General features: G+C 41.7%; 1 protein-coding gene across 8 annotated transcripts in view; it reads left to right on the forward strand.

Annotated features, from left to right (window-relative positions):
- LOC133623351 (ADP-ribosylation factor-like protein 15) overlaps positions 1-23177 on the forward strand; it is a 314561-nt gene that overhangs the window by 130643 nt on the left and 160741 nt on the right. For all 8 annotated transcript variants that reach the window (XM_061986568.1, XM_061986570.1, XM_061986576.2 and 5 more), the window contains one exon: positions 9149-9208. In XM_061986568.1, coding sequence (XP_061842552.1) covers positions 9149-9208 — 60 coding nt within the window. The remainder of the gene's footprint in view (positions 1-9148; positions 9209-23177) is intronic.

Consider the following 23177-nt stretch of genomic DNA (forward strand, 5'->3'; position numbering starts at 1 on the left):
AGGAGAGCACAACACACGAGACAGCAACAACAGCAGTGGGACACAAGTTTCAGGTGTGCATCTGTGGTTGGAACAAAGTAACATCAACAATGGGCTTGAAGATCCATCAAGGGAGGAATAGGTGCCTGAGAGAGCAGAGACAAGGGCCTCGCATTGATCAATACTTTTTACGAAGTAATCAGTCAAGTCAGTCGAGTGAAGCACAGCGACGGGACACAAACCAAAGTTCGCAGAGCATCAGCACCCCTGTATCTGAAGAAGGTAATACAAGCACAGACATGCTGGTGGAGGAGCCCACACAACCACAAATACCTCCAATGGAGAGAAAGATCAAAGGGCACAAACCTGGCGTAAAGTGGCCCAAATCTGTTGACAAGAAAGAATGGGAGACTATCAACAGAGACCGAACAGAAATCTTGGAGCAACAAACAGGCACAGCAGAGGAAAAGATCGAAAGAATGGGCGTCATAATTTACAACTACGGAGAAGAACGTTTTGGAGTGAGCAAAGGGAGAAGTGGAAAGAATCTACCACCGCCAGCTAAATCCAGGAGGCAGCAGGAGATCGACAGGCTTATCAGAGAGAGGAGGCAGATAAGAAAGCTATGGAAAAAAGCAGATGACGCTGAGAGGGAAGGTCTCATGCTACTCCAAGCAGACATCAAGAGCCGGCTAGCAACCTTGCGAAGAGCGGAAAACTTGAGGAAGCTTCGCAAGAAGAAAGAACACACAAGAACTCGTTTCTATAAAGACCCCTTCAAGTTTGTCAAAGACCTCTTCACAAAAGAAAAAAGCGGAACTTTAAAAACATCAAAGTAGGAACTGGAGCAACACCTGGAAAAGATTCACCACGACTCAAAAAGGCAGGATCATATAGTCATCCCACCTGACATCCCGCCAATTCAATTCAACCATCTGTATTCAACCTGGACACTAGCCCTCCGAAATGGAAAGAAGTAGAGAACACAGTCCGACGAGCAAGAGCAGCATCGGCTCCGGGACCTAACGGAGTCTCATATAAGCTCTACAAGAACGCACTGGATGTACTACGCTTTCTGTGTAAACTCACGAGGGTAGTGTGGCAGAAGCAAGGAATACCCAAGGCTTGGCGAAGGGCTAGTGGTGTGCTAATACCTAAAGAAAAGGATGCATCAGACATCAGCCAGTTCAGACCAATCTGTCGTCTCAATGTTGAGGGGAAAATCTTTTTCAGCGTGGTGTCTCAGAGGCTGTCCACCTACCTGGTAAAGAACAAATACATTGATACATCTGTACAGAAAGCTGGAATTCCAGGATTCTCTGGCTGCCTAGAACATACAAGCATGATCTGGCATCAGATCCAAGCAGCCAAGAAGGATAAGAGAGATCTTCATGTAACCTTCCTCGACCTGGCCAATGCATTTGGCTCAGTTCCCCATGAACTTCTCTGGGAATCTTTTTAGCTTCTTCCTTGTACCAGAGCCCATCACCACACTGGTCAAGAACTACTTCCAAGACCTGCAGCTGTGCTTCACAACAGCCAACTTCACTACAACATTTTTTTGTTTGTGAACCCGTTCTCAAACAATGACAATAAAACGATTCTGAACATGGTAGCGCTTGGAAGTAGGCATCATGGCAGGCTGCACAGTCTCACCCTTGATTTTCACAATGGCCATGGAAGTCATCATGAGGGCCTCAAGGTGGGTGGTGAACGAATCAGGGCTGGGCTCCGTCTTCCACCTATCAGGGCTTACATGGACAACATGACAACACTAACCACTACTGCAGCATGCACTAAGCGTCTACTTGGAAAGCTGAAGGAGAACATCGAGTGGGCCCGAATGAAATTCAAGCCTAGCAAATCTCAAAGCATCTCCATAATCAAGGGGGTGCTGAGAGACACAAGGTTCTACATTGGCGAAGACCCAATTCCAACGGTGTCTGTGCAGCCTGTCAAAAGCCTGGGCAGATGGTACAATGCAAGCCTCAAGGACAAACAACAAATAGAACAACTAAGGCAAGAGATCGCGAAGAGCCTGGATAACATCGACAAGACTCTATTGCCAGGGAAACTGAAGCTTTGGTGCCTACAATTTGGACTCCTCCCCCGGACAATGTGGCCACTCACTGTGTATGAAGTCCCAGTAACCACTGTGGAGAAGATCGAGCGAACCATCACTTCATATGCAAAAAAGTGGCTTGGCATTCCACAATGTCTAAGTAACATCGGCCTCTACGGCAAAGGGATCCTGGAGCTACCTCTCACTAGTCTAACTGAGGAATACAAGTGTTCCAAAGTTAGACTCCAGATGACACTGAAGGACTCCAGAGACACGACCATCAGCACTGTTGCACCGCCCCTAGTAACTGGGCGGAAGTGGACACCATCCGATGCGGTGCAGCAAGCTACAGCAGCCCTGAGGCACAGAGACATCGTGGGAAAGGTCCAACAGGGAAGAGGAGGCTTTGGCCTGACTGCAAGAGAACCATCCTGGAAAAATGCTACAACATCAGAGCGGAGGACGCTGGTGGTGGAGGAGGTGCGTCGCCAGGAGGAGGTCTTAAGGAGTGCGAAGGCTGTCTCTCTCGCCAAACAGGGGCAATGGATGCAGTGGGAAGGAGTGGAGAGGAGAAAGATAAGCTGGAAGGAGCTATGGCAGATAGCAAGTAAAATCAGCTTTATCATCAGAGCAACGTATGATGTGCTCCCATCACCAAAGAATCTCCATCAGTGGTATGGCGAGGATCCAATCTGTGCCCTCTGCCCAACTCCAGCAACCCTCAGACACATCATGACAGGATGTAAGACGAACCTCACGCAGGGGAGATACACCTGGCGGCACAACCAGGTCCTCAAGAGCTTGGCATCAGCCCTGGAGAGCATGCGTGGTGCCGTCAACTCCTTGCCACCAAGAGTATCTAATCCCATGAAGACAACAATGTTTGTCCGAGAGGGCGGGAAAACACCCTAACAGCTTTCCACCAAACCAGAAGCAGGACACCTATACAGGGCCCGCGACTGGAAGATGCTGGCAGACATCGGCAAACAGCTAGTGTTCCCACCTGAGATTGCCTCTACCAACCTCAGGCCAGACTTGGTGCTCTGGTCCCCTTCGGTTAAGACTGCTTACGTCATAGAGCTCACAGTCCCATGGGAGAACTCTGTGGAAGAGGCCTGTGAACGTAAGAAGCTGCGCTACTCAGAGCTAGCAGAAGAAGCAAGGCAGCGTGGCTGGAACACCAAAGTTTATCCAGTTGAAGTGGGATGCAGAGGATTTGTGGCGTCGTCTACCATCAGACTGCTGAGGGAACTCGGCAGCCATGGTCAGGCTCTGTGTAGGACCATCAGAGCAGTCTCAGAGGCAGCCGAAAGAAGCAGCCAGTGGATTTGGCTCAAGCGGAAGGACCCCGGTTGGGCCCCAAAAACAGCAGTGTAACAGGGTGAATTTCGGGAACAGTTGAGCACGGGACACAAGCTGAGAACTGATCATCCTTCGGCGGGCCACCTTTGTGGAGGGTGTATAGTGTTTGAAGGCCGAAACACCCAATGATGCAAGGGCACACTACTGAAGATGTGTCGCTTGTCCAATTGTCCTGGAATTTAACCCTGACCAAGTCTCATATCCCATACAACTCACAAGAACACCCCACCCCCCACACCCCCACGTTGTCTGTCTACCACTCTCAACAACAAGGACATCTCGAGTGAGTACTCTCCACACTTGGCACAAGGGACTGTTCAACATCTCGTCCTGTGTTTTTTGATTCTTTTGGTATCGGATTGATACCCAAATTTGTGGTATCATCCAAAACTAATGTAAAGTATCAAACAACATAAGAATAAGTGATTATTACATTTGAACAGAAATGTAGACAGAACATGTTAAAAGAGAAAGTAAAAATAAAAGAATGGTTAATGTGTTATACTTATATAGTGCTTTTCTACCTTCAAGGAACTAAAGCGCTTTGACACTATTTCCACATTCACCCATTCACAAACACATTCACACACTGATGGCGGAAGCTGCCACGCAAGGCCCTAACCACGACCCATCAGGAGCAAGGGTGAAGTGTCTTGCTCAAGGACACAACGGACGTGACTAGGTTGGTAGAAGGTGGGGATTGAACCAGGAACCCTCAGGTTGCTGGCACGGCCACTCTTCCATCCGCGCCACGCCGTCCATGTGACGTATGATATTGTATTTGTATGCATGTTCAAAAAAAAACTTGAACCATAAACCATCCATTCCCATCCATTTTCTAAATGGATGGGAAAAGCATATCCGTCTGACCGTGTGCAAAGATTGGAACCGCGCTTTATTTTGCTCAATCGGATAAGAGCTTGCAAACGGGGCTAACAAACCGAACTAGCTTCTGCGTTTTCTTCAATATCCGCCAGCTGTGCGTGCAAGCAGAGGCAGCTGAACTGTCAATCATGGACGCAAAGACGCCACAGAAAAACACTGCAGACAAACTGGATCGATTTCCCCACCTAGATTATTGATACGCTTGACAGCTGCAAAATCAGAGATGCAGAAGACTCTCATTAAGCCCTTTTAAAAAACATATTTCATGTATCTATATTTAATTTATTGGAACTTTGATAATTTTTCATTTGAGTCTTTCTTAATGGTTTACAAGTTCAAAGTTCCTGCGTAGGTCATGCATGCAAAGACATAATAGGACTTCAAAGAGCACCTTCATTGTTTTTTGAGCCACCCTAATTAAAAAATGATTCCCTGTCCAGTCATGTACCTTGTTAAAGTAGTTTTCTTTAAATATGTCAGGAAGTTAATGATAGCGATTTGGCAAAGTTGATCTACTGTTAGCTACCAGTGACTCTATAGCCCAAGGGTGTCCACATTTTGGAGGAATGCTTTGATACATTTTGTCTGTGGTGTGCCTTCAGGGCCAGCAAGGCCTTCTTCTGCTGGCCTAACATAAATCCTGATCATAAATGAAATTTTTTTTAATTTACTTTCCATAAATATATAAAAGTATTCATCATAATCTCCATGTCATAATAGGCTCTAATGTTGCTTGTTTTTACGTTAGAGCTTTTATCCAATCAGAATTCAGCTAGCTTGTTGCCAGCGCTGGATGAATTCTGCCGGAGGCCTTCTGAATCAACATTAGCGGCGGCTGTGCAGCGTAAATGAACGGAGGACATTCAGTTGATAGACTTTTGCGATATCCAGTCAGTAGCTTATCCAGGTAGCCTTAAGTTAAACGTGACTGTGATCGGATACTAACTTGTCACTCCCAATTTAGTATCCAATCACAAGTTCTAATTTGCCAAAGCAGGACGTGACACCGGAGCCATACTCGGCTACAGAGAAATCCCCAACACTTTTTTAACCCACAAAGGAGAGCAAAATGTTGATTAGGTGTCAGATATATATACATATATATATATATATATATATATATATATATATTGCTGCAGCTGTTACATATACTGTAATATTGTACATGGTAATTGGGAGTTGTTATATATTGTATATATTATATTAAAATATAATATAATATAATAATGTATCAGTATATATTATATACTGTATATATAATATGTAAATATTACATATATGTCATATTTTAGTCTACTTAATACCTGCATTATTCTTTCCATCCTTATAAAGCTTGTCTAAGTCTAAGCTATACATTTTCAAGAAGGATATTTAAAGAGAAACTAGAACTTGTGAAACGAGGTCTGCCGACCCCAGAAGCTAGCGAGGTCAAATGGTTTGCCTGCCACTTTCACTCGAATCAACCAACCATGAGATACATCAACTATGAGAGAAGCGTTACCACTGGCTTATACAGCTTTGGATGGGATGGTGTTTTTTCACGTTTAATATGTTTTTTACAATTATTTTAATTTTGACAGTACCACCTAAGATATGTTTTCATTGCTGATGCGGGTTTATTGATTTTTAAATGCGCTGAAAAATAAGTTTTGTACATTATTGAGGTGGTTCAATGCCCAGTAGTGCGCATATGTGTTTGTGTGTGGTGTTTATCCAGCCGTGGTCATGTGGGGACATACATTTTGCTATTTTCAGAGGTATTTATTAAAGTCGTACTAAGTAGGACATCACTGAAGGCCTAGATGGGAAACTCGCAGCCCGCCACTGTATTTTGTACATTAAAATAATAAAACTGATGCAATGTAGATCAGTCAATATATGCAAATCTCAGCTTTATGTTTTATTGTGGGTAACAAAGCAAATATCTCATAAACCCCTTGAGACATTTAATTTCTCTTCGTTCTTTACTCTTACCATTATTATTGCAACAACTAATTAAAATCAAACTTTATTTATATTGCACTTTTCACACACAGGCAAGTGGCAAACACAAAGTGCTGTACAAAAATATAAGAAGAGAAGAAGACATGCACACACACACACTGTTGACAATAACAAAGCAAAAACAAAACATGGCACTGAGGATTTGAGGAAAAACACCAACTTTGAGGCGTCCACACTGGAGAATAACTCAAATGAATGCCATCTTAAAAGTAATATAAAACATATGATATATGTAATAATAAAATACAAATAAGACAATAAGTTAATAAAAACATAACATTGAGAGACTATCCCTAAAATAATTTTAGTGCTTTAGCACACTGGAAAAGTGGATGTATAACAGGACATCATCAATGACCACCAGTAAGATTAGGGTCGAGTGCTCTTTACATTTCAACTGATACGGTATCAATTCCCAGTACCGTGGAATAGTTACCAGTACTCAACGATACCGGTTTTTGGTACTTTTGTGTGTTAATTGTTTTTGATAATAAAATAAAATATTTTATTGCAATAATTAAAAATGAGCTGATTATGATAACTATTGTCTAGTTATATATTGTTTTATTGTCATCATATTATCATTTGCAATTATGACTTTGAATTGCAATTACAGTTGCAAGTCAAAGACATTAGATGGCAGTAGTGTATAGTTTATGGTGTGTTCTTTGTTTTGTTTTTTGTTGTGCCCTTATTAAGTGTTAATAGTATTGTAAGTATTGTAATTATTACGTCTCAGCTGTTTGATTGTAAAGTTCATCTTAGTTGTAGTTTTCATTAACACATTTAGAGAGGGTTGAAATTGCCATATAAAATCGCTACTGGAAAACGAAATCCTGCATTTCAAGGGGCTATCCCAAATTAATTGAATTTAATTGAACCTATTTTTATTCTATATAATTACCGTATTTTTCGGACAATAAGGCACATTTGAAATATTTTCATTTTCTCAAAAATCGACCGTGTGCCTCATGTATGTATTTATTCTGGTTGTGCTTACCGACCTTGAAGCTATTTTATTTGTTCCATAGTGTAATGATAAGTGTGACCAGTAGATGGCTGTCACACATAAGAGATAAGCGTGGACTGCAGGTTGACATTTGTTCACTAAACCTACTCAGTGGCCTAGTGGTTAGACTGTCCGCCCTAAGATCGTTAGGTTGTGAGTTCAAACCCCGGCCGAGTCGGCCGGGGTTTGAACTAAAGACTATAAAAATGGGACCCATTACCTCCCTGCTTGGCACTCAGCATCAGGGGTTGGAATTGGGGGTTAAATCTCTAAAAATGATTCCCAGGCACGGCCACCGCTGCTGCCCACTGCTCCCCTCACCTCCCAGAGGGTAAACAAGGGGATGGGTCAAATGCAGAGGACAAATTTCACCACACCTAGTGTGTGTGTGTGACAATCATTGGTACTTCAATTTAACTTTAACTAAATGACACTAGCAAGTCCTGGCAAGCAACACCAAAACTTTGATATGTAATTTGTCAAAAACCTGTCAAAATGTTTTAGTCTGACTTTGGTAAGCTACGAAGACGCACCACTTGATGGATTGTCGGAGCATTACGGCTACCATAGTCAGACGTACTGTGCTTCAACATACATGTATTATTATGGTGAGTGTATAAGGACCCCAATATGGGGTAAATTTAGGAGACATTATCTGCCGTTTTGTTTGGCTCTATTATGTAAATCAAACTTTTCTTACCTTTTGTATTTGGGCTCTGCATAAGTCTTGAAAATTGGTGCGCGTCTGCCATTGTAGTCTGCGCCGTAGCCAATAATCTCCTTCTTTTTCTCTATCCTCCACTGTTGTCATTTTTAATATTTAAGCAGTGTACAGTTCTAACTTCTATCTGTCAGTAGACTCGCTATGGAAGCGCTAAAAACTACCGCTACAACAAAGATGATAGGGAGAAGACGCTGTCGAAGGGGAGGCACGTAAATAAAACTGCCCACAAAAACAGGGCATCCTAAAGAGACAGTTTAAAAGCGGCTTGAATATGATCTGTAAAACATAGTCTGTGCAACATTTTGACCAAAGAACCATCATTACATGTTATGTAGACCACAAGGAAGTGTTTTAAATGTGGGGAAAAAAATCACAAGATTCCTTTAATGCGCCCTATAATCCAGTGCACCTTTTGTATGAATATAGACCTGATTAGACCCGCTCTTTGGCAGTGCGCCTTATGGTCCGAAAAATACGGTAGTAACTGTCAAACATATGGACACTATACAAATATGTTCTGTTAAACCACTACTGGTAACATAAGTGGTGTTCTTATTATATTATTTAGTTTGAAAAATGGAACTTTGAGCAAGTTGCAAACAGCCCCTGTAACAAATCAAAGTTAGCTCACTTCAACCAAGTTAATTTGAGAATCTTTGGCAAAATATGTCTGCACCTGCAATTGATGAAATAGCTTATTGTTTATTCAGCAGAAACTGATTCTCTGGAATTGCATTTAGCTTTCAACACTCTCTGCAGAAGAATCATGACTGATGCTCCAGCAATTCCCCGCCCACATCTGCCTTCATAGTTTTCCACTGTTGTAACACTTACAAACCACGTAACGATCTTGTAAAATGTGATAAATCTGTGTCATTTGGACATTATTCTAATGCATCTGTTGTGTGTTCGGTACTACATGTAACCACACGTTGGTTTTGTTACACTTCCAACTTGGGACACACAAAAATGATGTTTGTGTCATAAAAATGCTTTTAATCTGTGTTTTCCTCCTGGTAGTTAAGTTCCTGTTAAATGATGAAAAAAAATACTATTGTGAACAATTTCTGAACTGTCAACCATCTTTGGTTCTCATGACAGTGACATGTGTCTTCTTCCTCAGGTTTTAGTATCAAAGCAGTGCCCTTTCCTAACGCCATCCTGAATGTGAAAGAACTTGGAGGTGAGTGTTTCTTCTCTGTATTGCAGCTCAACAAAATAGTCATTAAAAACCATTCAAATACATCCATCCATCCATCTTCTTCCGCTTATCCGAGGTCGGGTCGCGGGGGCAGCAGCCTAAGCATGGAAGCTGTTGTGTCTGACCAGTATTCCCTCTCAGGGAATTAAAGTCACTGGTCAATCCCAAGTTCTTTCAGATGACATATATGCAGAGTAAGAAGGACCATCAAGACAGAATAGGAATATTATCAAGTTTTACTAAAGCTTCAGGAGACCAGCCCACACCAATACATTCATATCGGCTTCTCAAATTGGTCTAACATTCAAACGAAAGAGACAACTTCTTGCATCCAACGAAAGCTCCCACCTGTCCAGAAAGGAATACAGCCTCATTGTTCTACTACAGATAAGATATAATGGAGTACTCCAACTCCTACAGTGCAAGCCTTCAAGGTAACACACACAGTTTACTTGCGGACATAAAATAAAAAAATACAAAGAGTACAAATGGAAAAACACTAGCTGTTTTAAACATGACTATGAATAAAGAAATAACTCGGCCAGCTCTTCCCGGGGGATCCCGAGGAGTTCCCAGGCCAGCCGGGAGACATAGTCTTCCCAACGTGTCCTGGGTCTTCCCCGTGGCCTCCTACCGGTCGGACGTGCCCTAAACACCTCGGGTGGCATCCTGACCAGATGCCCGAAACATCTCATCTGGCTCCTCTCGATGTGGAGGAGCAGCGTTTTTACTCTGAGCTCCTACCGGATGGCAGAGCTTCTCCCCCTATCTCTAAGGGAGAGCCCCGCCACCCGGCGGAGGAAACTAATTTTGGCCGCTTGTACCCTTGATCTTGTACTTTCGGTCATAACCCAAAGCTCATGACCATAGGTGGAACGTAGATCGACCGGTAAATTGAGAGCTTTGCCTTCCGACTCAGCTCCTTCTTCACCACAACGAATCGATCATTCAAATACATTTGTCCCCCAATTAAGTCAAACAGCTTAGTCTTTTGAAAACATTCACAAAAAAAACTAAAATTTGAAAAGTTGCACATTTCTATGTGACACAAACATTCATGGAAGAACAAAAATTAGTTGATTAGCTTTGTCTTTCAACGCCTTTCAGTCCATGAAGCTGTAATTATACAGGCTACATCTTATGTCTGTCTCCAGATTTGAAACAATTATTGCAAGAATATTGCATTACACTGTAAGCAGCTGTTTGTCTTATTGATATTTAGTCCCGTTAAGCTACAATGCTACATGTTAACGTGTCATTCCATTTGTCAATCGACTTGTCTAGTAATAGTTATATAGCAGAGTGCAGACAACCAAGACTGTTTAAATGTAATACAAAGTGCTAACAATTTAACAAACAATGTGTGCGAAACCAGAACTCTGTAACTACATGTGCCAGTGTCCTAATTGCTACTTACTACGGTGGGATCCGGTTCTGGGTGTCCTGTCGTTGGCCGGCCTACCAGCATGGGGCCAGGGGTCCCATGTTCCCTGGGTACCACACCTGCTGTTTTGGGTTGGGCCGTCTGGGTGCTTAGGGCCGTACTTACTAATATATTGTACATACACACGTACTGTATATTCATCAGTCATCAACAATTGAGAATTGAGAATTGAGAACAGAGAAATGGATATTGGAACAGTGTAGGTCTGACTTGGTAGGATATGGACAGCAAGTAGTGGGCAGAGAGAGAGAGAGAGAGAGAGATCAGAAGGCATAAGAAAAAGTATCTGCATTTGATTGTTTACATTTTATTATTAACAATCCGGGGAGGGTGTTAGTTTAGGGTTGTAGCTGCCGAGAGGTGAACTTTTATTGCGGTTTTGAAGGAGGATAGCGATGCACTTTCTTTTATACCTGTTGGGAGCGCATTCCACATTGATGTGGCATAGAAAGAGAATGAGTTACGACCTTTGTTAGTTCGGAATCTGGGTTTAACGTGGTTAGTGGAGCTCCCCCTGGTGTTGTGGTTATGGCGGTCATTTACGTTAAGGAAGTAGTTTGACATGTACTTCGGTATCAGGGAGGTGTAGCGGATTTTATAGACTAGGCTCAGTGCAAGTTGTTTTACTCTGTCCTCCACCCTGAGCCAGCCCACTTTGGAGAAGTGGGTAGGAGTGAGGTGGGATCTGGGGTGGAGGTCTAGAAGTAATCTGACTAGCTTGTTCTGGGATGTTTGGAGTTTAGATTTGAGGGTTTTAGAGATGCTAGGGTACCAGGAGGTGCATGCGTAATCGAAAAAGGGTTGAACGAGAGTTCCCGCCAGAATCCTCATGGTGCTTTTGTTGACCAGAGAGGAGATTCTATACAGAAATCTCGTTCGTTGGTTGACCTTTTTGATTACCATGGTTGCCATTTTATCACAGGAAAGATTAGCCTCTAGAATGGAACCTAGGTAGGTGACCTCATCTTTCCTGGTGATAACAATGTCATCCACTTTTATAGTGAAGTCATTGACTTTCTTAAGGTTGATGTGGGACCCAAATAGGATGGATTCCGTTTTACCCAAGTGTATGGATAGCTTGTTGTCAGCGAGCCAGGTGCATGTTCTACAGAGTTCAGCACTGAGGATTTTCTCCACCTGTGACTTGTCCTTGTCTGATACCAGCAAGGCCGAGTCATCCGCAAACAAGAACAATCCTCTACAATTCTCTCAATACTCATGCATATTATCAAGTTTCATCAAACATATTATTAATGTTGTTCCCCTAGGGGAAGCAGGTTAAAACACGGCACGCTGACAAAGCTTAACCTATTGTTACAATAATAATCTACAAGGTTAATATAGTTTGCTTCTCTTTCTTCCCCTCCATTTATCTGCTTTCTTTTGTAATTCAAGTTATCATTACATATATGTATTGTTGCACTTGAAACACTTGTATTGTTGATAATACAGTAGAGGTAATTATTATGGGCATGCTGCAATGCAAGCAGCCCATATTAGTATTGCTCATACTTCAAACTTTATTATTATAGTTCTGCACATTTCTCTTACGCTTAATACGAGACGAACCGGCCAACAAACCCCCACATATGTTATACCGTCGAAAGGTCTCATTCGCGCCGACGGGGGTACTTTAAGTTGGGAACATTTTGTATTACCAGGGCGACGCTATTCCAAAAACTAATCGCTATGGGCCCATTGATTGGGTACGCACCTTTATAATGGCGGATATTGCCAGCAGAATGCTCTAAACTGTGAGATAACCTCCTCTTGTAGCCCAGCCATACTTTCACGTAGCTCGATGCTTAACGTCTCATTTTGTTCACACACTTGTCGACTTTAACCCTGGCTAAAAAGTTTTTTCGACCAATGTTTGGTTTTGGCTGGATTGCCATCGGTAGGAGGCGAGCGCCATCGGCCTTCCTCCATTAAAGCGGATGCCGTCCACTCTAATTTACTCAAGCGTGGAAGCCCCGAAAATTTGCTTGTTTTTGGGTTAACAACCTGTCCTCGTAGTCACATCTTTTTTCCCACTGTCATGTGTTTCGGTGAAAACATTGACACACATGTCCTCTCAGAAAATGTCACTTTTATGGAGCTCATGTGTCCCATTTGGCTTCTTTTGGCCCTCAAAGCCAAGAAAGTCAGCTAAATCTCTCATTGACTCCAATGTTAAATGTTGGCGCGAAAAAACACAATTATTCTTATTTTCCTACTCTCTTTCCTCAGCCATTTCTCAACTTTTTGGAAATTCGAGAACGCTCAAACCCTTGAGGCGCTCACGGTTTTTACGAAAAGTCGATATCTCGAAGCGTTTGCCCACAGTCAGACTTTGTTCGGCATGAAGTTTTTCAAAAAATCGTACATAAAATGATGTCATTGTGTAATGGTGGCAGGTTCATCTAATTACATGAAGTCCTTTGAGGTCACGTGACAGCCCCACTTTTCAGGTATCTTAGGCCATGTCTACACTAGGTCGTTCAACCCCTTAAAGGAATAATTATTTTGCCTAAGCCCCGTTTCAGCCACACTAAACCAGCGTTTAAGGTCACCCTCCTCGGACAAATTTTTACACGGGTAAGTCAGCCGTGTAATTCTTGAATCTCCGGCACTTAGCTTTGTATGGACTCATTGATCGTTTACAAAGTGAGTTCGGAGAGGAAGTGACGCCAGAAGGATGTCGCCCACACAGGAAGTGACGTCAGAAAGAACACGCCACAGCCAGCTCGGAGCTAACCGCTGGAAATATGAAGGCGGATCATCCAGACATGGCCGTGTTTCTCCTTCTTCTACATGTACGACGCTTGTGGATATCACACATGAATACCTTTAGACAGGGGTGGGCAATTAATTTTTACCGGGGGCCGCATGAGCAACCCGAGCACTGCTGGAGGGCCACACCGACAATATTTCAATTAAATTTTGCTCAAATTATTTTTGATATACCGTAAGATAAATAATAATAATAATACTATTTTCATTTAACCTAACTTAACTTTATACAAAAGCAGATGGCTTTTGATGGTTTTATTTTTAACACTTTCTTACACAACACTTCCTGATGTATAATACAATGCAAAAATTTCAATTTCTGTCACTTTATCCTGCATCCTCTTTGTTGTGAACGTAGCACGCCTGTAAGGTGATTGGCGAAGAAGGAGGAAGCGTTGGTGTTGCGGAAATGAGGAGTGAGGATAGACGTGCGTGTGGAAAGAACGAGATAAGTTGAGCTGTGTTAGTATAGGTTGCCCAATAAAAGTTTAAAAAGAGCGTCAGACTTGGTGTGCACTTCTTCTGGACGCTACAATTGGTGTCAGAATTGGGATGAAATGCCTCCCAGTTCGCCTTGCCATCAAACCTGGGAGTCTTCATTGAGGGCGGAATTCCCCCATGCTAAGCAGGTGCGCTGCACCTGTAGACGCTGCCTCTCTCTCTCTCTTTGCGACGAGCTCCTCGCGTCCGGGATTCACACAGACATCTGCATCGTGGCACGTACCTCCCGATGATGTAGCATGCTGAGCACACAAGCAGCGCAGTATGCTCACACAAGCAGCGCAGTATGCTCACACAAGCAGCGCAGTATGCTCACACAAGCAGCGCAGTATGCGCAAAGTTTTACTTCTGACACCAGCGTCCAGAAGAAGTGCACAGCAAGTCTGACGCTCTTTTTAAACTTTTATTGAGCAACCTATACTAACACAGCTCAACTTATCTCGTTCCTTCCACACGCACGTCTATCCTCACTCCTCATTTCCGCAACTCAAGAACACAACATCAACTTCAGCAGGTCGTTTCACTATATTCTTTAAACACAGCAACGTGTACCACAAATTAAGCACGCGGCTTTACTTTTAATTTCTGTAAAGAAATACTTGGCAGTCCATGTCTTGTTGAAAACACGCCATTCGTCATCAACTTTTCTTTTTTTAGCCTCTCGGGGATAACCGGGCATCACTTGTCGCTGTGCACCTTCACTCATAGGTTACACCCGGACATACGCCCACAAATAACACTTTTCAAAATAAAAGCAGCACACTTGTATTGCACGCACGACATAGATGTTTTTTTAAATTTATTTTGTAATTTGTGATTGCAGCTGTTCACATTTACTCACAATCGCGCACGAGCATATGTCCACACGGAAGTAATACAAATAACGCTTTTCAAAACAAAAGCAGCACCGTTGTATTGCACACTCGAGATAGATACTTTTTAAAATTTATTTTGTAATTTATGATTGGCCTCACGCGGGCCGGACAGGGACGTACAAAGGGCCGGATGTGGCCCACGGGCCGCAGAATGCCCAGGTCTGCCTTAAGGGAACATTATCACCAGACCTATGTAAGCGTCAATATATACCTTGATGTTGGAGAAAAAAGACCATATATTTTTTTAACCGATTTCCGAACTCTAAATTGGTGAATTTTGGCGAATTAAACGCCTTTCTATTATTCGCTCTCGGAGCTCATCGGGAAGCAATCCGCCATTTTCTCACTTTCGTCGGTGTGTTGTCGGCGGGTGTAACAACACGAACAGGGACGGATTCAAGTTGCACCAGTGGCCCAAAGATGCGAAAGTGGCAAGAAATTGGACGGAATTTGTTCAAAATACGAGGGTGTGGGGAAAGCCGACGAAATGGTCAGTCGTTTGTTCCGCACACTTTACCGACGAAAGCTATGCTACGACAGAGATGGCAAGAATGTGTGGATATCCTGCGACACTCAAAGCAGATGCATTTCCAACGATAAAGTCAAAGAAATCTGCCGCCAGACCCCCATTGAATCTGCCGGAGTGTGTGAGCTATTCAGGGACAACGGACCTCTGTAGCACGGCAAGCAATGGCGGCAGTTTGTTCCCGCAGACGAGCGAGCTAAACCCCCTGGATGTCTTGGCTCACACCGTCCCTTATGCCACCGAAGATGATCAAGAGAAGAATATCGACCCTAGCTTCCTTGGCCTGCTGACATCAACTCCAAAACTGGACAGATCAGCTTTCAGGAAAAGAGAGTGGATGAGGGTATGTCTACAGAATATATTAATTGATGAAAACTTTATTCATTACTCGCGGTTTTACGTAAATTATTATACATAAACTGTGTTTACCAATAATTTAGCTTAAAAATATTTATTTTTTTCAATCATTCGAGTACATTCGGATAGTCTTGTGTAATGCAGTATTTTGTGTCTATTTAGGTATGGTTAACCTGAGTGCTGCAATCGTGGAAAAATATATGTTCTTAGCGCGCCTGAAATGGGCTGTCTGCACTCTCAAAGTGCATGTTGTTGCCATATGTATTTCATATGCTGTAAACCTAGTTCATAGTTGTTAGTAATTATCTTATCAGAGACAGTGTTAAGCCGCTGAAATCCGAGTCTGAATCCGAGCTAATGTCGCTATACCTTGCTGTTCTAGCCGCCATGTTTGTTTGTATTGGCATCACTGTGTGACGTCACAGGAAAATGGACGGGTGTATATAACGATGGTTAAAATCAGGCACTTTGAAGCTTTTTTTAGGGATATTGCGTGATGGGTACAATTTTGAAAAAAACTTCCAACAATAAAATAAGCCACTGAGAACTGATTTTTAATGGTTTTAACCCTTCTGAAATTGTGATAATGTTCCCCTTTAAGAGAAAGCGATTGCAGCTATTTCAATCAATCAATCAATGTTTATTTATATAGCCCTAAATCACAAGTGTCTCAAAGGGCTGCACAAGCCACAACAACATCCTCGGTACAGAGCCCACGTAAGGGCAAGGAAAAACTCACCCCAGTGGGACGTCGATGTGAATGACTATGAGAAACCTGGGAGAGGACAGCATATGTGGGTAACCCCACCCCTCTAGGGGAAACTGAATGCAATGGATGATGTCGAGTGGGTCTGACATAGTATTGTGAGAGTCCAGTCCATAGTGGATCCAACATAATAGTAAGAGTTCAGTCCATAGTGGGGCCAGCAGGAAATCATCCCGAGCGGAGACGGGTCAGCAGCGCAGAGATGTTCCCAACCGATGCACAGGCGAGCGGTCCACCCCGAGTCCCGACTCTGGACAGCCAGCACTTCATCCATGGCCACCGGACCTGCCCCCCCCCCCCCCCTCCACAAGGGAGAGGGGAGCAGAGGAGAAAAGAAAAGAAACGGTAGATCTAATGGTCTAAAAGGAGGGTCTATTTAAAGGCTAGAGTAACAAATGAGTTTTAAGATGGGACTTAAATGCTTCTACTGAGGTAGCATCTCTAATTGTTACCGGGAGGGCATTCCATAGTACTGGAGCCCGAATAGAAAACGCTCTATAGCCCGCAGACTTTTTTGGGGGATTTGGGATGCAACACATCTCAGACGGCAAGAGAACTTTACAATGTCCAGGTCAGCTGTGATTCTACTTAGCAAAAAACGTTGTCCATTTGTCGAAGGAGAGAACGAGAATGCGAGCTCCCGTGGATGTGATAAAAAAGATAGCGTGTGCTTTGTATTACCTGGTCGTCGAGGAAAACGGCGAATGCTTTTGGACTGGCAAAGCAGACTGTATCAGTTATTGTCCGCCATGTATGTCGCGGACTCGACGTCTAGGTCCAAAGCATATAATGTCACCAAAAACTAGTGGACAATGAAGGTGAAGGCAAAAGAGTGAGGAGAGTCCTGACCACATATCTAGATCCCTAGATTGATTGTTGTTAAATGTTCTTTATCACATTGTTTACGTGTCTAATAAAGATTTTATTAATTTATGATGGCTCAGGTGTGATTCACTACAATAGGGCCCACAGCACACTGGATTCCAGTGAATTGAAATACCACAACACTGGATATTGTTCAGATAAGTTAAATTTAAGAACTTGCACACAAAGCAACACTGGAGATGACTATGGCGTGCACATTTTCCGCGCATGCGTACTAGGTCGCGTTGCGCCGGCGGACGGAGGGGGAGGGGGTCTTAAAACAGTGGCATTGTTGTGTGTGGACACGGATAAGGTTAGGTGTGATTTACCCTGGATAACCTTATCTGGCTTTGTGCAAACGGCCTTAGTCTGGTGTTTGTACAGGGCCATAACTAACAGTTCAATGCGCACACAACATAGACAGACAGCAGGGCCCCCCCAGTACAAAAATCATGTTTTTTTCTATCTGCGTTGGTGTCGAGCAAGTTTGCTAGCATACTTGTGAGAACGTTAGCATACTAGCTTTTCCCCCACATCTCTCATATTAGCATGCTAACATTTTATGCTAACTTTTTTGCTACTTGCTTTGTCTACACCAACAAATACTTGTGAGCACGTTAGCATACTAGCTTTTTTCCCCCCAGCGTCTCTCATATTAGCATACTAACGTTTTATGCTAGTTTTTTTGCTACTTTCTATGTCTACGCCAACAAATACTGGATTTTGGCATTTTTTCTTACTTAGTCATGTGCGAGCTTCTTAACATTAGCATGCTAGTATGCTAACATTAGCATGGCAACTTTTCCAGCTAATATTACACTTTTTTCTCTAATTCCGCAGCCATACACCTTAGAGTCATATAACTTGGAATGTGACACTTGTTAACTGTTAGTGTGCTAACTTTAGCAGGCTAGCACGCTAACATTAAAGTGTTAACTATTTTTTGCAAATTTTACACTTATTTCTTGAATTCCGCAGCCATACAACTTACAGTCATATAACTTGGTATGTGAAACATTCTAACTGTTGGCATGTTTACGTTAGCATAATGCTATCATTAAAGTGCTAACTTTTTCATCTAATTTTTCAGTAGCCATACACCTTACAGCCATGTTACTTGAAATGTGAGACATGCTAACTGTTAGCATGCCATCGTTAGCAAGCTAATGTTAGCATGCTAGCATACTAACATTAACTTTTTTGCTAACTTAGTTTTTTTCTCTAATTAGACAGCCATACACATTACAGTCATATAACTTGGTATATGACACATGATAACTGATAGCATGCTAGAATTATCTTGCTAGCATGTTAAAATTAGCATGCTAACTTTTTGAGCTAGTTTTGCAACCGTTTACCCCAGAGTCATATAACTTGGTATGTGACACTTGTTAACTGTTAGCATGCAAACGATAGCATGCTAGCAAGCTAGCTTAAACATGCTAACTTTTTCATCTAATTTTACACTTTTTCTCTATTTCAGCAGCCATACACCTTACAGCCGTGTTACTTGAAATGTGAGACATGCTAACTGTTAGCATTCCGTCGTTAGAACACATGCTAAATGTTAACATTTTAATGCGCGCATGCTAACGTTTTAGGCTAGCTCTGTAGCTCATTTTGTACAGTTACACCTAAAACTCACGGATTCGGACACTCGGCACCATCTTCAAAGTACGGCGGCTAAAGACGACCCCCGGCCAGATGTCCAGGGCACAGATAGCAGGCCCATAGCAGGCCACTCTCCCAACGGCGTGGCGAAGTTGGGAGAGTGGCCGTGCCAGCAACCTGAGGGTTCCTGGTTCGATCCCCACCTTCTACCAACCTCGTCACGTCCGTTGTGTCCTTGGGCAAGACACTTCAACCTTGCTCCTGATGGGTCGTGGTTAGCACCTTGCATGGCAGCTACCGCCATCAGTGTGTGAATGTGTGTGTGAATGTGGAAATAGTGTCAAAGCGCTTTGAGTACCTTGAAGGTAGAAAAGCGCTATACAAGTAGAACCCATTTACCATTAAAATTTCTATGGGAATTTTTATGGTTATTATCATTCTTTGTCAATAGTGCTGTTTCTATTGGTATTTTTACTGTTCCATTTGTAGTGCAATAATGTTCATTGTCTTACTGTGTTAATATTTACTTCACTAACTGCTTCTTTGTCATAATGTTTGGTATTATATTTGTGCGTATCATATTTGCTGATGTTGTTCTGTTGTTGTTGTTGTTTTTGTTGTCTCTCTGTCTTATCTCCCTCATGTCCAGACAATTCCCCCCTCGGTCTTCCTTTTTTTTTTTTTTATATCCCCTCCTGCTCCGGTCCGGCTGCACCAGACATTAAATAAATAAACAATAAAGTCAAATACAAATAAGTCAACAATAGAATAATCCCACACTTCTCTTTTCTAAAGTAAATATGTACTTCAGATATGATCATCTACATTAACTATATGCTTTGCCAAAGTGGCTGGACAGAACATGTTAAAAAAAACAACAACAAAAAAAACGGACAAATTGCTTATCTGCTAAAAATGTCAAAGCTACATGCTAACGTATCAATTACAAATGGTCATTAATCTACTTATATTGGACTCACTGTTTCATTGTAGCCACCGTTGTCATAAATTGTAGGACCTGTCTTTGTCATTAAATGTTGTTTTGGGTAAATCCTTCTGTATATTTCTCTTTGGACAAAGGCGAGGTTTGGCCAAGCTCTATGCTTCATGTGCGGCTTTGCGTCTCTCTCGGCCGAACTTTTAAGTCGGCACTTCTTACTTCTTTTTTAGATGAGGCTGTAAGTTTGTTTAGTGATCCGTGCTACAACCAACAACAGAGCATTTTAGCTAATGGGTCTCACTGTGGATATTTTTGTTTGGACTACAAACACGCTAGGCCTGAGCCCATGACAAATAATTACTGATTAACAATACTATTGCCAACTTAACCACTGATGTTATGTTAATACATAATAATAATAATAATAATAATTATGCAAGTATACCCTTTCAAATGCAATAAACTTGTATTTCTCGTATATTCTAACATTGTAATTGAAATGTAAACTTTTAAATGGCCAAGTTAAACACAGCAAACAATACAAATAAAATAAACCCTCTTTTGATAGTCTTGCACTTGAATAAAAATCGAACCAAAAGCAATAAAATAGGTTCTGTCTCTATTAAGGAAGGGATGGGGGAGCCTCAAAAATACACAAGCAAAACAGTAAATAATATGGCTAAATAAAGCTATTGTGACCAAAATGATCACGGTTATAATTTATCACTGTATTGTTGAATGTGCTCAAAAAGTACCCACACTAAAATATTTTACCCAAGTGGCATTTTATTGTTTTAATAACTGAAGTAAATAGACACACAATATACTTTTTTAGCAGAGGAAAAATCAAATATTGTTCTGTAGTGCTGTGAATCTTTGGGCACCAGGTGATTCGATTCGATGTGATTCTTGGAGGTAACGATTCGATTCAGAATCAATTCTCAATTAAAAATCTATACTTTTTTAAATAACATTGGATGTCAGTTCTATGATTAACTACATGCTCAGTGGCCTTGTGGTTAGAGTGTCCGCCCTAATATCGGTAGGTCGTGAGTTCAAACCCCGGCCAAGTCATACCAAAGACTATAAAAATGGGATCTATTACCTCCCTGCTTGGCACTCAGCATCAAGGGTTTGAATTGGACGTTAAATCCCCAAAAAATGATTCCCGAGCGCGGCCACCACTGCTGCTCATTGCTCCCCTCACCTCCCATGGCGTGAACAAGGGGATGAGTCAAATGCAGAGGACAAATTTCACCACACCTAGTGTGTGTGGGAATCTTTAACTTTAACTTAACTTACATTCCTCCATAAAATAGACAAACAGCTTTGATCAATTTCTATATTACTTAAAAGAAAACTGGTTTAGTTTAATAAAATGCTTCCCAAACATTTAATAAAGTCAAATACAAATGAGAAATACCCCACACTTCTCTTTTCTAAAGTACATCTGTACCGCAGATATAGATCATCGACATCAACTATATCATTTGCCTGAGTGGCTGGACAGGACAGATTGAAGAGAAAAAAAATTTTAAAATCGATTTTTGATTCTTTTGAATCGATTAAGAATGGTTACAAATAAGAATCGCAACTAATCTGAACATATTCTTTTTGGCACCCATATTGTTCTGGCTTCATTATTTTAATTGTTGTGTTTAAATATGTTTATCTTCTTTCGTTTTAATTTGTAAATGTTTTAGAGCATTATTTCTATGTTTCACTTCACTTTATCACTTTATGTCAGGGCTGGGAAATGTATCGAGTTTGTAAGATATATGGATATATTTTTAAACAAGATATGAATTAATAAAATATAGAAATATGGATATAATTTATTTCATGTTAAAATGACCAAAAGCCGCTTATTTGTTGTGTTCCTCGTTCTCCACCGATTCATACTCGCTAATAAACCCCCAAACCCCCCCCTCCCTTCCTCCTTCCAAGACGTGCTTGCACGTATAAGAACATCCATGATTTGTTGGTTGTTTACTATGATGAGTCACGATTGGTTAAGATTAGAGCAAAACATTAGAGACAGGCCAATCAGAGGCAAGATAGGGTGGGTCATCGAACCAGGAAGGGAAATCACAACAGACATCCCAAATAACGACGAGAGAGTCGGAGAAGAGACGAGGGAATTTTCAAGCAGGCTAGTGGAAGATGGCAGAGGGATTCTCTTCTTTAGATTTTTCTTTAAGCGATGTAGATGACGTCCAGGAAACCCACAATGCGTCTACTTGGCCATGTTTGGACAAATGTATGCGTCTGGATAAAACATTAATTTGAGTTGTTTACCATGTAAGCCCAAATCAAGACTGTTCTCGAGTTCCCATATTTTGCATGAGAAATGCTGCCAAAAATGTATGCCGAAGTGAGGAAGATCATAGCCGCACAATTAAGTCAAGTCACTTACTTGGCGCTGACCAGAATCGTACATGTCCATTACATCATCAACTGGGAATTAAAAAGTGCCTGCAAATTGTTTTTTTATCTGAGTTTGATACATTTTGTATTATTTGCACAACTATGTTATTTATTTTACGTAGAAAGAATATTTTTGTATTTTATTTATGTAATTATGTGCTACTTAAACAGTTTCTTTTCTGTGCTGTTAATACCCTTCTTGACTAACTGGGTTAATAAATGTGTCACTGACTGTTTACAGTACAGTTGTCATTCACTTCAGTGTCAGTGAATCTCGCTCAAAAATGTATATCTTTATATGTATACTTTCACAGGAAAATATATCGAGATATATATTGAATATCGAGTTTAAGTAAAAATATATCGAGATATACTTTTTCGTCCATATCGCCCAGCCCTACTTTATGTGGCGTTACACGAGTTCACTTCCTGTTGAACACACCTTCATCCGTTTCAACTCGACACTGTCCAGTATATCGAATACTTTGTGCAAAGACAGCACTGCCTTTATGTTTGATGTGAATACTGTATCTTAGTTGTTTATACTAGTGTAGATTGGGATATGAGTATTTTTAAAGGGGAAAGAAATTAATGTCTCTTGTTTTCGTGTTAGCATTCAAACTAGCTAGCCCACTAACGCTCGTCGGCCCCAAATGTGATCAACATGTGGTTATCAATCACGGTTTTTCCATCAGTTTAATTGAATATGGTAATACCTACTGTTAGGTGCACACACATGGCCGTTATCGAGGCTGGCAAACCCATCCAGTCCATTTTCAGTTATGGTTCGGTTAATTGACTTACCGAATATGGCCCAGGTCTAAAACAAATAACTGTTATTCATAACTGCACTTGATACACTGACTGC

Source organism: Nerophis lumbriciformis, linkage group LG12 (genome assembly GCF_033978685.3).
Source record: "Nerophis lumbriciformis linkage group LG12, RoL_Nlum_v2.1, whole genome shotgun sequence".
Classification (NCBI taxonomy): Eukaryota; Metazoa; Chordata; class Actinopteri; order Syngnathiformes; family Syngnathidae; genus Nerophis; species Nerophis lumbriciformis.